Source organism: Ambystoma mexicanum, chromosome 3p, assembly GCF_040938575.1.
Source record: "Ambystoma mexicanum isolate Mex_15411 chromosome 3p, UKY_AmexF1_1, whole genome shotgun sequence".
Classification (NCBI taxonomy): domain Eukaryota; kingdom Metazoa; phylum Chordata; class Amphibia; order Caudata; family Ambystomatidae; genus Ambystoma; species Ambystoma mexicanum.
The window spans coordinates 833,264,433-833,279,885 of NC_090925.1; the positions used below are offsets into that span (position 1 = coordinate 833,264,433).

General features: G+C 44.4%; 1 protein-coding gene across 2 annotated transcripts in view; it reads left to right on the forward strand.

Annotated features, from left to right (window-relative positions):
• LOC138580959 (perforin-1-like) overlaps positions 1-15,453 on the forward strand; it is a 100,431-nt gene that overhangs the window by 75,054 nt on the left and 9,924 nt on the right. Inside the window, exon 3 of one of the 2 annotated variants that reach the window (XR_011304380.1) lies at positions 7,353-10,440. Coding sequence is in view for 1 of the 2 variants with exons in the window: in XM_069651918.1 (XP_069508019.1) it covers positions 7,353-8,451 (1,099 nt within the window). In the remaining variant the exon portion in view is untranslated. Of the gene's footprint in view, positions 1-7,352; positions 13,690-15,453 lie in introns of those variants that run through there. The other variant, XM_069651918.1, reaches the window with a different exon arrangement.

Here is a 15,453-nt window from a genome sequence, read left to right on the forward strand (position 1 = left end):
ACTGCGGATGTTTTTATTGGTAGATGAGACCAAATGGCTATCCTGTGAACAGTTAGCAGTAACTGGGGAGATTCATCCTTCTCAGGGTGCTTAGAGTCCCGCGATAAGAGCTTGGCTGAATTGCAGACACTTGGCAGACCATTTGCTTAACCAGAAGCTTGTGAGTTAGTGGGAAGTGTCTTTTTCCAGTTTAAAAAGTTGTTGAAGTTGCATCCATGTAAATGAGATCCAGATAAAGCTTTTGCTGTCGATATGAGTGTCTATGTTAGTTAGGAGAGGTCTAAGGCCTACTTAAAAGGGTGTCCTTGTGGGCCCTGGTGTGCAGTTAATGGCCCTTGGCACTTATTGGACTGGGTTCAACGTAGTCACCAAGGCTAGAGTCATAAGCCTTTGTAGCGGCAGAAGACCAGAGCCACATCTAGGCGTCAGCAGCAAGAGGCTGTGTGGGGCATTTAGCATTCTGACTGGGGAGGCGCTACAAACTAGAGAAGTTAGATTGTATTTCAGCTGATCCAGTGGTATGGGGGTCTAAGTATTTGATAGTGATGTGTAATGTTTCTTGTTATGGTTTTCTTGATCTTGTATATTTGACACAACATTACCAAAATATGCTGCAATAGGGGTCAAGCCCCTCCTGTCAGACATGTCTTCCACTACAAATCCCTCTTGTTCTAGCTGACATATGAGCTTAGGACTAGATGTTAATTGCAATCCCTTTGCCTTTGGAGAAAAAGTTTCAATGATTGTTTGATCTTAGTATTATTCGACTCAGCACTATTCCCATTGAATGTGATATGTCATTATTTGTGTCACAGTCGGCTGACTGCCCACAAAAGACCAGGATTCATTTTGCGTCAATAACAATTATTTGGCTTTGCCCTCTAAACTGGAAGGCTAATGAATACTGCGGTTGTTAGAATCAGGAATAGCCTCACGCTCCCTTATCCCGTATACTGTGGACATAAAAGTGAAGCGCTATAGCATACTTTGGTGGACACCATGGCCCCCTTAAACATGAAAATATATTTTCCAAATTAGATTGCGGCACGTATATTGATTGGTTTATGCTCCTTATTATCCAGCTCCTTCTGCATGAATCAAAATCACACAAAAACAAATGTAGGGAGGTGTGACCTGGACAATGATGCTTAATTCTCAGCTGCGCCAGACCCATACGTCTTGACCTGTCTCCCAGGGCAGCATCCAGCCTGAAGGCGTGCGTGTAGAAATGACTCAGTGAACTGTGGATATGGCAGAGTCATTGGACTGCAAAATCAGGAATCTTTCAGTACATGGCAGGGGAGCGTCACTGCTGTCATGGCGTCCCATGCTGTTGGCCTTGCGACTCCCTGAAGGTGATTAACACTGTGGACTCCTATATTTGAGCAGGGAGGAGGCGAGTGCTTCCAGACTCCACCTCACGGCCTGAAGGCAGAGTGAAGCTCTTTGGCAGAAATCTGCACATGAATAGTGCTGTTGGTGGCACACAAGGCCTTGAGGGGGTGCTCCTGGCCACAGCTGGGTGCTATTGGATGGTGCTCCGGAGATACCCCATGGAATAACTTTCAGAGGTGCTCCTGGGTTAATGAATGCTCTTCGCCCCATTGGTAGCTTTGAACAGTAGAACCGCTGATGTATTGTGCTCTCAAGTTTGGGTGGTTCACATGAAGGATAGCCCTTTGGCTCTCATTCATGTTCTGGCCATGTTCCGGTATGAAAATAAATCAGCAGTGGCTCTTGAAAATTAGCCTGTAGAATTTGGAATTGCTTCTCCCTGTGGGACAGTGGAGTAAGTGCTGACTACACATATGTTGCCCATGTGCTCCTGCAGCAAACAAAATTCATACCCATCTTTCTGGGACTCCACAGCACCACCCTGGGCCTAATCAGATGCAGTCTTGGTTCTCTTGTCCTTCCTCTATCATCTGTGATACTATATGCACTGAAGGGAGAGGTTGGATGTAGGGATGCAGTTTGGTGGACCGACGATCACTCTGCAAACTTTGCTCAAGATTTCATGGGATCCTGAGAATGCAATTTCCAAATGCAACAATAGTGCGAGTAGAGGGGATGTCCTGGCCATGATGGCAGCCCATGACAAAATTAAGGCAATAGACAGAAAAACAATCATATGAATACATAAGCCACCAGTTGATAACATGGATCGTGAGATGCCTGCGACAAAATTAGATTTGCAGCATCTTCCTCAGCAAAAATGTCATCAAGGATAGGACTGGCCCCGGATTGAACAAGAGCATGTAAGGCTAGCAGGGCGAAAATGTCCCACAATGGGGAATTGAGCTGTAGCAAGATGGGGTCTCTTATTACTTGAATGGGCCCCAGTTGTGATGGTTTCGAAAATTGTATGAGCTTCAACATGGCAGTCCGCCATCACTGTTATCACATTGGGAGCTGGTTTAAGGTTTATTCTGAAGGCCATGTCGCCACAATTTCTTATGGTAAAGTATGCTCCTTGGTGGCTTTTCCCATCTTAAGGATTGTGTAGAGCTCTTGTCTCATTCTATTCTTGCTCACACATTTTTTTTGTCACCAGCCGACAAACACTAAAGTTATTAATTCTATAAATTGGCCATATGCTAGATTGTTGTTACATTCAGGTACCACGTCTTCGAGAGGTCGGGTTGGGGGCTTGGTCTGATTGGATTGCCCAAACAAGCTTTAGGTGGTATGCTCATGAAATGTCCTGTTGTGTTTTGGGAGGGTAGTTTGCACTGTTCAGTTTTTTCTGTATCCCTATGTGGCAGGTGCAGAGGCTGCAACAGCTCGGAACTCAGGGATCAGCTTTTGGAATTTCTTTTTCATAAGGCATACTGTTTTGGAATTGTGTTCCACTCTCACATTAGATTATGGCCGAGTTAACGATATTATCTGTAAATGGACTGGGTTTGAACTCCCCAGTGAAACATAAATGTATCCTATGTCGTTTGCAGGGGCCAGAATTGCCGTGCTGCGGAAGGTTCGCCTATGCTCTCAGGATTAACATTGCCTGCATTGTAGACACTTCCACTTACAATGTCTTGCTGGCTGCGGCAAGAAGAAATGTGACTTTGCATTCTTGTGTCCATGGACGTTGCCTTCATCAAGCGACGGATCCTCATAGACTTGGGGGGGAGGGGATCGACTCCTGATGGTTAAGTGTCTCTTTTTTGGACACTTGGTTACCCTGATTTCCTTTTACACTCCCGAGGGGTATCAGGAAGACTACTTTTTAGAGCTCCTTCCCATAATCGCTGCATTGACCTCTGTTCATTTCATGATAGGGGAGGACTTTAGTATGGCCTCCGCTTCATTGATTGTTAGTTCCCTGGCCCCTTCAGACAGTGACTTCAGAAAGGTGATTATCCTGGCAAGCCACTTGAGAAGCATGGATTAGTTGAGAAATGGCAATTTTGGCACCCATGGGAATCAGATTACACTTTCTACTCACATGTCCATAGGGCCCATTCAAGAATTAACTTGAATTTGTTGTCACCAAGCCTTATTGCAGGCCTGTTAGAAGCTTTTATTGAGCTCAAGGTCCTTTCATATAATTCCCCCATTTTAGCGTCCCAGACGGTTGATCATTTGGATCCTCCTCCTAATCCACTGTGGCACCTAAAAGATTCCCTACTCAGGGATCTGATGATCCAGAAAGAGATTTCTGAAAGAGTTGTTTCCTACTTGGCTGAGAAATGGACTCCAAGTGTGCCTTCAAATATTATATGGGACACTTTCAAAGCAGTGATGAGGAGGGAGCACATTAGTCACGCTACCGCATTTTTCATGGCAACGTGAAATAAAAGAGTTCAATTGGAAAGGGGTGGTTATTTATGGCAGGAGGACCATAAGCGCAGGGGTTCTCTTTTGCCTATTAGAGAACTGTGGGTAACAAGGACTAAGTTTGGCTGATCGAATGGTTCATGCCCTTCCCCACACTAAACAATATTATACACTTTTGGGGAAAACTCTACAAACAAATTGTAAGCCAATAAACTTAAGAATGCCCAGACTCAAAACGTTATTCTATGCATAGTTGACAATATGGGGACAATGCATTACGCTGTAAAGGATAAAGTTGCCATCCTTACACAATTGTTTGAGCCGCTGTTGTCCACAGACACCCTGTCCTCTGATTCTCACAAGAAATACATTGATTCAGCCAATTTATCTAGTATAACAAAGGAAGAATGCACACTGCTAGATTATCCCATTACTTGGGAGGAGGTAGATGGAGAGATTTCTTCCCTAGAAAACAACAAGTGGCCCAGTCCTGATGGGGTTCCCTCCTAGTTTTTCAAAATGTTCAAGTGCCAATTGCTAGACCAGTTGTTAGAGTGTTTTAAATATTTGTGGGAAAAACGGTGGGTCTCCCAGACTGATTTTGGTGCATATCATTCAATTGCTCTGCTCAACGTGGATGCCAACAGTTTGCTAAAATACATGCATCTTGGCTGATGCACGTCCTTCTTGCGTGCGTGGGTGGGAACTGGCCAATCAGGCTTCATTGTTAACCATTGTACCCATAACAGTATATGATGTACCATTGATTACAACAAACTGGGTCAACATATTGGAGATACATGTTCAGTGCTTATCCTAGATACTAATAAAGCATTTGATAGAGTAGATTAGGGCTACTAAAAGGGGATGCTTGACAAGTTTGGATTCTCTTGCTGGGTTTTAGCATTATTTTATTAACATTTCACTAGGATTGAGATTAGTGGAGCCCTTACGGCACCCATTCAGATCTCCGGACGTACACGACAAGGGTGTTCCCTGTCACCATTGGTTCTTGGCTGCTCTATGATAGCATTCGCTCAGAAAATCAGAGAGAGTGCAGAGGTCCAGGGCTTTGAAGTTGGTGGCTGACACATAACATAGCACTGTAAACAGAAAAGATGCTGCTTTATCTAAAAATGTGTCTTTTCTCTTCCCGCCCTGGAGAAGATCATGATGGATTTTGAAGGGATTCCAGGGTTCTCTATCAATTATAGTAAATTCAAAGGGCCAAACAATACAGAATCGCCAGCAACACAATCCCTCCTAAAAGGGAATGCCCTTTTTCAGTGGGACGATTCATCTATGGAATGCTTACACCCTTTCCTGCAGATCTTTTCCAGTCTAATGTGCCCCCCTATTTTCATGTATTCAAAGATGATCTCAGCAAAAGTGTGACCCAGGAGATTACATTGCTAACAAGATTTACAGCTGTGAACATTTAAATAATGACTATGGTGTTGTATGCATTTTGTAACCATGCAATCAAGATATGCTTTTCCATCTACAAACACCGCAGCAGTGGATAATTAACTTTTTCCTGGCCTGGTAGTTCACCTACAATCTCAAGGAGGATCCGTCTCAGATCTCTTATGTTGGGTGGGCTGGACATTCCGAGTATTAAGCACAAACCTCCAACATCCACAATTGGGTACATTTACGGGAGAAGTTGAGCTGGGTTATTGTCGCGCAACATGTTGTTAATATTCATCTCTCTGGTCTCCTGCTCATGAGCAGGCAATATTGATTTAAGGGTGTGATTACATTGCTCTACACGCAAGCCTCTCTATTCTACTGGGACAAGGCACATGGCTGTATTTTGTGGGGTGGGCAAGGTTGTTTGTCCCCTCAACATTCGTGGCACACCATGTTGTCCCCTCATTTGGAAGTGGCTCCTTTCATTTAGCTGTTGTGTCTCCACCAACATTTTCCGCGAGGTTACTCCACTGACAAGGCAGCAAGGATATGGGGGAGCAAACCCAGTATGGGCCCCTTCTCCTCGGCTATTCACAACTCTGACTTAACGCCAGGCCCGGAGGTGGATTTGTTTAGAGCTTGGGCACGGGGTAGTCATAAGAATCTGTTGTGATTTTGTAGATTGGGCTCTCCGGCACACTGTGAAGAATCAAAGCTTAAGTGAAATATCAGGGAGACAGACATATTCCGAAATGCACAACTATGGCACTGACCGTGTAATCCCATGGTGCGGGTGGAAGGGCCTAGACTGTCCACACCTTTGAAGCAGACGTTTATGCAGGCTATGGTAAGAGACCAGGTCTCCAAGCTCTATCGCCTCCGAGACAGAGGTGATCTGAACGAGAAATTGCCATATACGTTGGGCTAGGAAAAGGATCTGAATTATGACATCACTTTAGAAAGTTAGTCTCAGATGTGAGCCAGGGCACAGAAGTCATCTGGTTTGGTTGTGCTTAAGGAATGTGTCCAGGAGTTGTACCTTAGATGGCAAGTGTTTCCCCTCCTTCATCGAATTTATTTTTCATACACTCGCTTATGCCGGAAGGGTTGTGCAGAGGTGGGGACTATGGGGCATATCTGGTGGACCTGCTGTAACACGTACGCATATTGGAAGGAAATTGTATCTACATTTCAGGAAATATGTGATTTGAAGCTGCCGTTGAACCCCCTGGTGCTACTTTTGGGAGACAAGGGGGAGGGAAATTTATACCTGTTATCAGTCCCTATTGCATCCCTTATCACACACCTCCTTAATGACGCAATACTAATTCTTGGCCAACATTGGGGGGGGGTCCAGATGGTCCTGAAATTGCAATCTGGTGGTGAAAATATTGGGGAATGTGGGTCTTGGAAAGAATGTCTGCCTTGGTTTCTGACTCATTACCCATGTTCCTTAAGATATGGGCAGCTTTTATGGAATATTATTATGCAAACAAATTCTGTATGCCAAAACTCCCCTTGCTAAAACCTATTGTTATAAACTGAAAGCTTTATTGTGGTCGATTACTGCTGTACTTAAAGGGGGGAGATGTCTGGCATTGTTATGTTAACTTCATAGGGGATACAGTCTATCGGTACATGCACATGTTTTACATTATTTGAACATGCCTGTTCTTCTCACCATGCAACTTGGTGGGCTCAATGCACCTTTCACTTTTCCTAGCAATTATCTCTCACTGAATTAAAATAAAATAAAGTTGCTGAAAAATAACAAAAGGAATCAAAACAACATTTCAGTTTCTGTTAGGTGGTAGTTTTCTTCTTCACAAGAAGAATTGAAAGACACTTTACAAACTCAAAATGCAAACTTTATTTGCATGCCGTCAATGGATGTTTTTGGCCCTGAACTCATAACCCATATCACTTTTTTTCTTATGGCAATAGTTTTTTTGTTTTGTTAGCAATACTTCAACCAAGCTATTGACAAATCAATCTCTTACACACTGCTTCTAGGAAACATCATTTGTACTGTTCCTTGTTTTGGTTCCATTTCTAAAGTTGGGCTGCTTTTCCAGAGCTCACACACAGCATTTCAAATTGTGCTCAAATGTTACCCTGTGATTAAACCAAATGAGTAAATGTTCTTTGTCCTTTTGCAGTTATGGAATACGAGACAATCCTCCAATCTCCAGTGTTTTCTTAGGGGAGCTGAACTCCCTTCCGAAATTCTACAACTTTCACACCGCGCCTGCCTACAGGAAGCTCATTGATGAGTATGGAACCCACTACATCAAGAAGGCAAAGCTGGGGGGCGAGATCAGGGAGGTCACGGCACTGAAAACCTGCGAGGTGGAGATGGACGGCCTATCAAACAAAGAAGTGTCTGACTGCTTGGCAGTCGAAGCTTCTGTGAACATATTTTTTGTGCAGGCCAGTTCTCAATATAAAAAGTGCACAGAGCTGAGACAACAACGAAAGTTCTCCCAAAGGTTCTCTGAGAAATACAGCGACAGGGAAAAGGATGTCGTTGGGGGGGACCCCGATCACTTCGGTGACATATTGTTCCCCAGCGGTAGCTCAAGCAGTCCCTACAAAGAGTGGATACGGTCTTTGAAGACGGTCCCAGATATCATCTCTTATTCACTGGTGTCGCTTCACGAGCTGGTGGCGGACAAATACAAAAAAAAGAACCTCAAGAACGCCATCATCGATTACATCAAACAAAGGACACTCGTCAAGCCATGCAAACCCTGCTCGGCAGGATCATGGGCAGACAGTCACGCAAAATGCAAATGCAAGTGCAGAGCTGCCCGCCACATCACCACCGAATGCTGCCCCAAGCGCAGAGGGCTGGCCACTGTGGTTGTCAATATCATAAGGGGGCAGGATCTATGGGGTGACAATAGCACTGCAACTGATGGGTATGTGAAGGTCTCTTTAGGTACAATAGAGAGAAGATCACCAACCATTAATGATAATGATAACCCAGTTTGGAATTGGGAAGTAGACTTTGGGAACGTGAATCTTGCGAGTGATAAAGAGGTGAAAATTGAGGTGTGGGATGAGGACCGTGACGGGGAGCAGGATAGAATGAGGGGCGATGACCTCTTAGGGGCCTGTAAGAATCTGGCCACCACAGGGAACAGAAGCGAGGAATGCATCCTCACAAATGGCCACATTTTTTATTCTGTCAAAATAGCCTGTGGTCCTTACCTGGCAGGGCCGAGCTGCCTCTCATATCAACCTTCAGTAAATTGAGAACGTTTTTATCCGCAAGAAGGCAAAACATTATTTTCTAATTTAAAGCAGGCAAACACATATCAACGTTTTTGACTAATCTAAAAAAGCGTACTCCCAGAAGGATCCCGATTCATAGGAAATAAGACCATTTTCATTGTGGATTGTTGTTTTCGGATCCACATGAAAATGCTGAATCCAAGGTCGAAAATCTTGCATGCAAAAAAAATAATTTTCAGTATTTTTTAATTTGGGGGCGAACCCCCTGCAGCCCCTTCCCCTCTTTATTAAATGCCCCTACCCAACCCCCCATATATTTTTGGGGGGGAAATCGTTGTTTTGCATGCAAGATTTTCAGTAATGGGATTCAGTATTTTGTAGTGATACCGTTGTTTTCCTATCTCTTCCCTGGCAGAGTTATCTCCATTCACTGGAATCAGGCGGGCACTTTTGCAAATACATTTGGGAAGAGTAGAAATGTTTCCCTTATTTGAACTAGTCTTGCATCAAGGGGCCTGGATAAATAATCACAGAAATCCCTAATTCCAATGTGAAATAAATAAAGGAGCTTTTTTGAACTGAATCCAAATAAGCATTGGCCTAGCCAATAGATGTGGCTGTTGCCTGGGTACAATATGAAAATTTGCCACACGTTTGCCTTTTGCCATGATATGCCCAAGTACTACAATTATTTCACTAGCATTGCCATGACACATACAGGTACTCGCTTCCCAGGGACAATATTGTTATCATATGCCAGCTATTGCCACAAACGTGGAGCTACACACTCGATTTACAGGTTTTCCCATCAAAAGTCCATGCATTCAGATACAAATGTTCGGGCAGGTACTCAAATCTTGGCCAAGGATTTACATCATACTCCCAGGTACTCACATTATTTGCCCCGTACTGTTAGGAAATGTTCACTGCTTTTTAACACTTGTATAACCATGCCCTGTCCACCATTTATAGGAGCAAGTCAGATTTTACTGTTTTGCATGAACAGCCATTTTATGATCACAATAAGTGCCTCTCATTTTGTCACCCCCTCCTCTTCCCACTTCCCTGTCTGTTTCCATTTCCTTCCCGCTCTCCCCCTCCCTTCCTTATCCACCCCCCCACACCTCCATCACTATCTGAAATGTCGTCAGGCATAGTACGATAGTCGCTTGTTTTGTTCCTCCCCTCCCTTTCTGCACCCCTGTCCCTCACCTTTTGTTTTCTCTGGCTCTACAAGAAATGTCATCATACCTAGTATGGTAGTCGCCTGTCTGTTTCCATTTCCTTCCCACTATCCCCCTCCTTCCTTATCTATGTCTTAGCTCTTGCACTATCTGAAATGTCGTCAGGCAGAGTACGATAGTTAATTTCACATCCTTAATGTTCATGGCATGTAAGAATGCCATTGTAATTTCCCTTGTTCCCTCCCTTGCCTTGAAGCGCTTTGAAACACATTGTATATAGGCGCTATATAAATAAACTATCACATCGTATATTATTAATCTTATCAGCCACCCGAATAGATGAATTAGACAGGAATGAAAACATTTACCCTTTTGCAGGCCCATGTACATCTCCTCCTCATCATCTCTCACCTGTATTTCAATCAATGACCCCAGCAGGGCTGGACACCTGCTGCATCCCAATACACCATGATCGTTCTAAAGTGCCCCGGTACCTCATGTCTTGAATCCCCATGATACCTGTCCTCCACTTGAATCCCTCCAGGAGGTATATTTAGAGGTTGACAGCTGGCTAGTCTAATGACTTTTTGACTAAAATACTGAGAATTGGATATTTACCCAGGGTGCTCCTCCTTTTTTAACTATGCTAGTTTGGCACCACTGTACCGTAGCACTCGGAGTAATTTATTGTTCCCAAGAACTCTGGGTTCGACAAGCACGAATCGGCTCTCTCTGATGGAAGATCATTCACCCAATCTTATTTGACTGTTTTATGTGTATAGGAAATGCTGCGGTGTATAAGTTCAAGCCTCGGAAACTGGATAGAGTGGTTAAGCGGAAGCAGATCCTCTATGCATTTTAGACCTGGTCTTCAGGAGTTGTCATTGATGGGGATATGGACAGGCCAAGCCCACCTCCTTTCGTATTCAAGTCTCTAGGCATTCAGTATGAGACTGTCACACCATCCGAGATGCAGTTTACCACCACGTTTCATCAGCTCAAGGGAAGGGGCCTGTGAGAGCCTTGTATCCTCCCAAGAAGGGGGTTGGGGTCCGGGATTCCTAATATAGCTGCAATGCTTTGCTACCAGGTAAATGCCACTGAGCCACAGTTCTAGAATAATCTACCCCTTTGTGAAGAGCTGAGGAGATGCAGATCATTCGGTGCTTCACTATTCATGGAGATTGGTGCACCTATTCACGCTTGGTGAGGAGAAGGAGGAGGTCATGCAGCAGCTACAAATGGCGAGGGCAGGTGTGGGTGTGTTGGTTGTGTTTCAGCTTCTCATGAACAAGTGCGATTGCAACACTCTTCTTTGACTAGTTATCCAAGCAGAAATTAGGTGGCTACCAATTTGACACAGTGCGCATACCAGGATGTCCTCAGATGAGGGCCTTACCAAGTGTTAAACCTGGCTATGATAGTTAAAGCATTGGCCTCCAGTTGCGTGCATGCTCCTCACCTTTAGGGTCCCATCATCCAGCCCTACCGGCGTTGCTGCCTTGGCTAACTTTTTTGGATTCTCGCAATGGTCTTTGGGGTCTTCCTGGCAGGCACATTGGGATCAAGTCAGAAGATGCGTGGGAGGGAGGTAAGGGGGTGCACATTAATCTAGTAGAGCAGACATAGCTCTCTCACACACTGTATGCCTTGCTCCACTTTATGGCTCTAAAACGAAAGAGCCGACCTAGATAGCAAACGATCAAAGAATTTGCTCGTCAAGTAAAACATTAATATTTAACAAAAAACTAAACACTTGACGCTATTCTGTCCGGAATTTCGATCTTTGCGAACTAAGCTATTTGGACCGTTATTTATGACACGAAGCACCTATACTGCTGATGATTGGTGGAAAGCTATGTTTGAGGGTGTTGATCGTAAAATCATGTTTAGTCTAGTTCAATTGTTGAAAGAACTGAAAATACGGCTAAAAGAACCGATCGAGACAGTAGGAGGAGTGGTCCGTGAAAGTGTTTAGAACAACACATTGTTGACGAAAGAAGTGGAAAGAAATGTCTCTCGTGATTTGTTTTAAAGGTTTTTCTTTTTAAACCATATAAAACCAATAAAAAAAAAAAAAAAAAAACATTAATATTTAATGAAGATAAATGTATCAATATAACAAATCATCTGCAAAATAAGCACATAAAGCAAGTGTATCTGGATGACTTCACAATTCACCACTGACCCACATCTTCAAGTAGATGCAATTCCACACATTTGAGGATCTAGGTACTAGTACATTTGCAAAAGGTAAAACGTTCGGATAGAGTCTTTTTTCACTATCTATTCATTTGGTGGCTACATAGACTATTCGTACATATACCGGGGATTCTTCTGTAGCACGTGGTAGTGCACCTGGGTCCGCATTGTTGATATAATGTCATTTGTGTTGGAGCCACCACACCTGCTCTATCCACCTCGTGTGTAGTACTGAGGCAACTTTATGCGCTCGTTTGTCCAATGGTTGCTGAAGCCCACAAACTCTTCTTTTTAGCCAGGTCTAATGCTTCCTCTTGCCTCAGATTTTGGTGTATGCCTTCTGACTTTTTGCCTAAAATACTGAGAGCTGGATATTTACCCTGCATCGACTGCGCAAGTTGATAATAATCCCTATGGCCATTCCAACCCACAACCTACCCCTTCCCTGTCCCAAACACATCCCCTTTGAATCTCTTTCAGCTGCCTTTATCAAGCATTAACACCAGCCTTTGAGCTGCCAGTGCTATTTTAAGCAGTCTGCTGTGAGTTAAGACCTTAATCGCAGCTGTAAATGAGCTACGGACGCAACAAAAATGCTTCACCAAGCGTGCTTTCAGCGACTGCATTATAATTGTTCCTTGCACTGACATCCTTGATAAAAAGGTCAGGTTCTCAATTTATGTGAGGAACTTCAGATGCAAAAGCAAGAGCAACTCCACAGGGCCCAACACGTTTACAACTGCACTTTGAAGCAGCTTGCTTGCAGTCCAAAACTCCAAAAAATGCCTCCCAGTCAAGTTTCCCAGTTCCATGCGTGACACCTGGAGCCAGTCCTGATGTTTGCTTCCAATTGCATGCTGGAACTTGTAGTTTCCGTTTCCCCAAAGGTGGGCCTACAAGTCATAGCATGCAGTGTGAAAAAAAAGGACTGGCTTATCTTTTATTATTGGACTGGGGTAGACACAAGTGCGAAATGGAGACTGCTAATGGCCGCTTTCCCTGACAAGTCACAGCTCACTGGGAAAGGGCCATTAGCCTTCCAACGCCCCTCATTCTGGGTATTCTCACCAGTAAATGCCTGCAGCACATACGCCTGCAACAGTGTAATGCATGCACACTAGCCCAGTGTATTCAGAAGATGCTTGTGTGAAACAATTCTGTGAGGTGAAGACAAGCAGGGCAATACACAGAGATGTCCTGTTGTCTTGTGCTGGTAAGACATTTTCAAGCATCAGGGTGTCGTAAATGTTTACAGGTTCCTTGATTTTGGGAACAAGGGGTGTTTCAAATAAATGTTGACAACAGGGAAAGGGGGTGACTTTAAACTCAGAGTGCCACCACCGGCAGTACTGGCTATTTGTGCTGTTGCACTGGTTTCCCAAACCAGGTGTGACCTTCAAAACAAGGTTGTATTCGAGCAGACACCAAAGGGAGGGTGAGAGGAATTAAAACAACAAATCTTGCCAGGCTAATCGCTTTATGAGTTTAAGTCATATTGTTGCTGTTAGCTTTCTGGGATGTGGCGACCATCTGCTTTGGGTCCCCTACTTGTAAATAGATCTGCAAGAGGAACAACGACCTGTGTTGCCTTGGAGGTGGTATGTTTTACTAACAGGAATTCACAGGTACCTGAGATGAGCCACAACGACACCCTTTGGCATAATTCACCAATCGGGTCAGGCGATACATATTCAGCCTTTTTGTGGTTCTTGTAGCCTATTGGCTGCCTTTCAAAAGTCTTGATGAGTTTTTTTAGTTATGCCTCATTAATACATTTCTATACACTTGTGCAAACTGTACACGTATAATCATCATATAATCATTTTCTGTTTCTGATTTTGCGCTAATAAAGTATATATTCCTGTGTACCAGATTCTTGTGTTGTGTGTTTGTGCTTGGTAATTTCTCCAGGTGGGGCAAGCATGGTAGCAATGACCTATAAGTGCAGTCTGAGGAAGGCCCGCCTGCTCCAGATTAAGCCCATCTGCCAGCAGATGCCACCAACTCATGGAATGGATTCCGCTTCAATTTCTGCCTCTCTGACCATGGCCTTTACCCCTCAACCCCTTCCCCATACATCATCTCTGCATCAGAGCTCTGGTTCACAATAGTAGTGGGGCAGAGTAGGGGTCTCCCAAAAATGTAAACTAGAGCTGCACCCCCTTCCAAAGGGCTTAGCAGCTGAGGAATTGGAAAAAACGGAAAACACGTAGATAATAAGATAATTAGCAAGTGATTTTCAAATGTAACCCAATCTCTCAACCAATGTGCAGGTACATCTTGTGGCTCAGAAGATCAGAGCAACGACTTCCAATGATTCTTTTTTCTACTCGCCTAGAAAACAATCTAACAGCAGCAGTTCCTCTCTGTCCAACGTACCCAAGAGCAGACCCAGAAGACGGAGGAAGCGGCGTCCGCACTGGTCAAGGAATGAACGGCCCAAGCGAGGTGTTCAAAAAGAAAAGAAGATTGCCGGCGTGAAAGCTTCCATTTTCACCAAGGAACCTGCTTGACAGGTTCCGACCCTCATAAACATTCTGCCTCTTCCAACAGGGCCATGGCCAAGTTCCTCCTAGCAGCTTTGAGGAAGCAGACACTAGGCTGGTTGAGGCTTGGCCACAGGACCAGCCACCACCACCCAATTACTCTGTTGATCTCCTACCCGAAGTCCCAAAATGGCGGCTCTGCTACGGCTGCAGTATTACCATGGCAGACATTTATCAAACACCAGTCTGGCTAATTACATTATTGGGCTTTTCCTCCCCGCCAGTGCAGCTCCATGGCAGGAACTGCAGCTTGGGGATGCTATTTTGCTACTGTATTTCTGTTGTCTACACAATACAATGTTATTGTTGCAGATTTGCGCTCCTCCACTCTAGGACCAGCATTGCCACTGAAGTAACTGCATTATGGTCACTGGGGGTCTTTTTTTAAAAAGTGTTTTTATTGCATTTCAAACGTACACAACTTTCCTCCCCATCCCCCATCCCCTTAACTCCCAGTGGCAGCTGCTTTCCCCATCGACATACAACATTTCCTGATCTCACACCAGCTCTTGCACCCCTATCTTCTAGGGCAGAAAACAACTCTTGAGTCACTGTGAAGGAAAGATGACACCACATCCCACTGGGCCCCAAATCTCTGTAAGGCCACCTGCAAGGAATAAGTCACACGCTCCAAGGTGACAAAGTGTCAGAGCTCGGACAACTAGTCTTGTTTATTAGGGACAACTGCAGTCTTCCACTTTTGGGCCACCAGTAGCAATGCTGTTATGCTGAAGATCACGTAGGCTTTCTTCTGAGCCCTGGTTGGCAACGTCTCTAAAATACCCCTCATGCCCAGCACGGCTTCTTTTATGTATTTGTGGGCCTGAATACCAAACGTTTCTGACATTGCCTCTCGTACATATTCCCTGAATGACACTGGCTTCCCACATGACCACCATGTGTTGTCCCGGGAGGATAGCTCAGTGACAACGTGCTCTCCTTGGAAACAAGATGACAGGAAGCAACACAGGTATCCCCGGCGGCCGCGCTTAGAAACCTCTGGCTTTTTAAGCGCGTTATAAATGCGCAACTTAATTTTTAAAAAAGCACAATTCCTGCAACAGCGCCTCGATGCCAGTGCTTTAAAATGC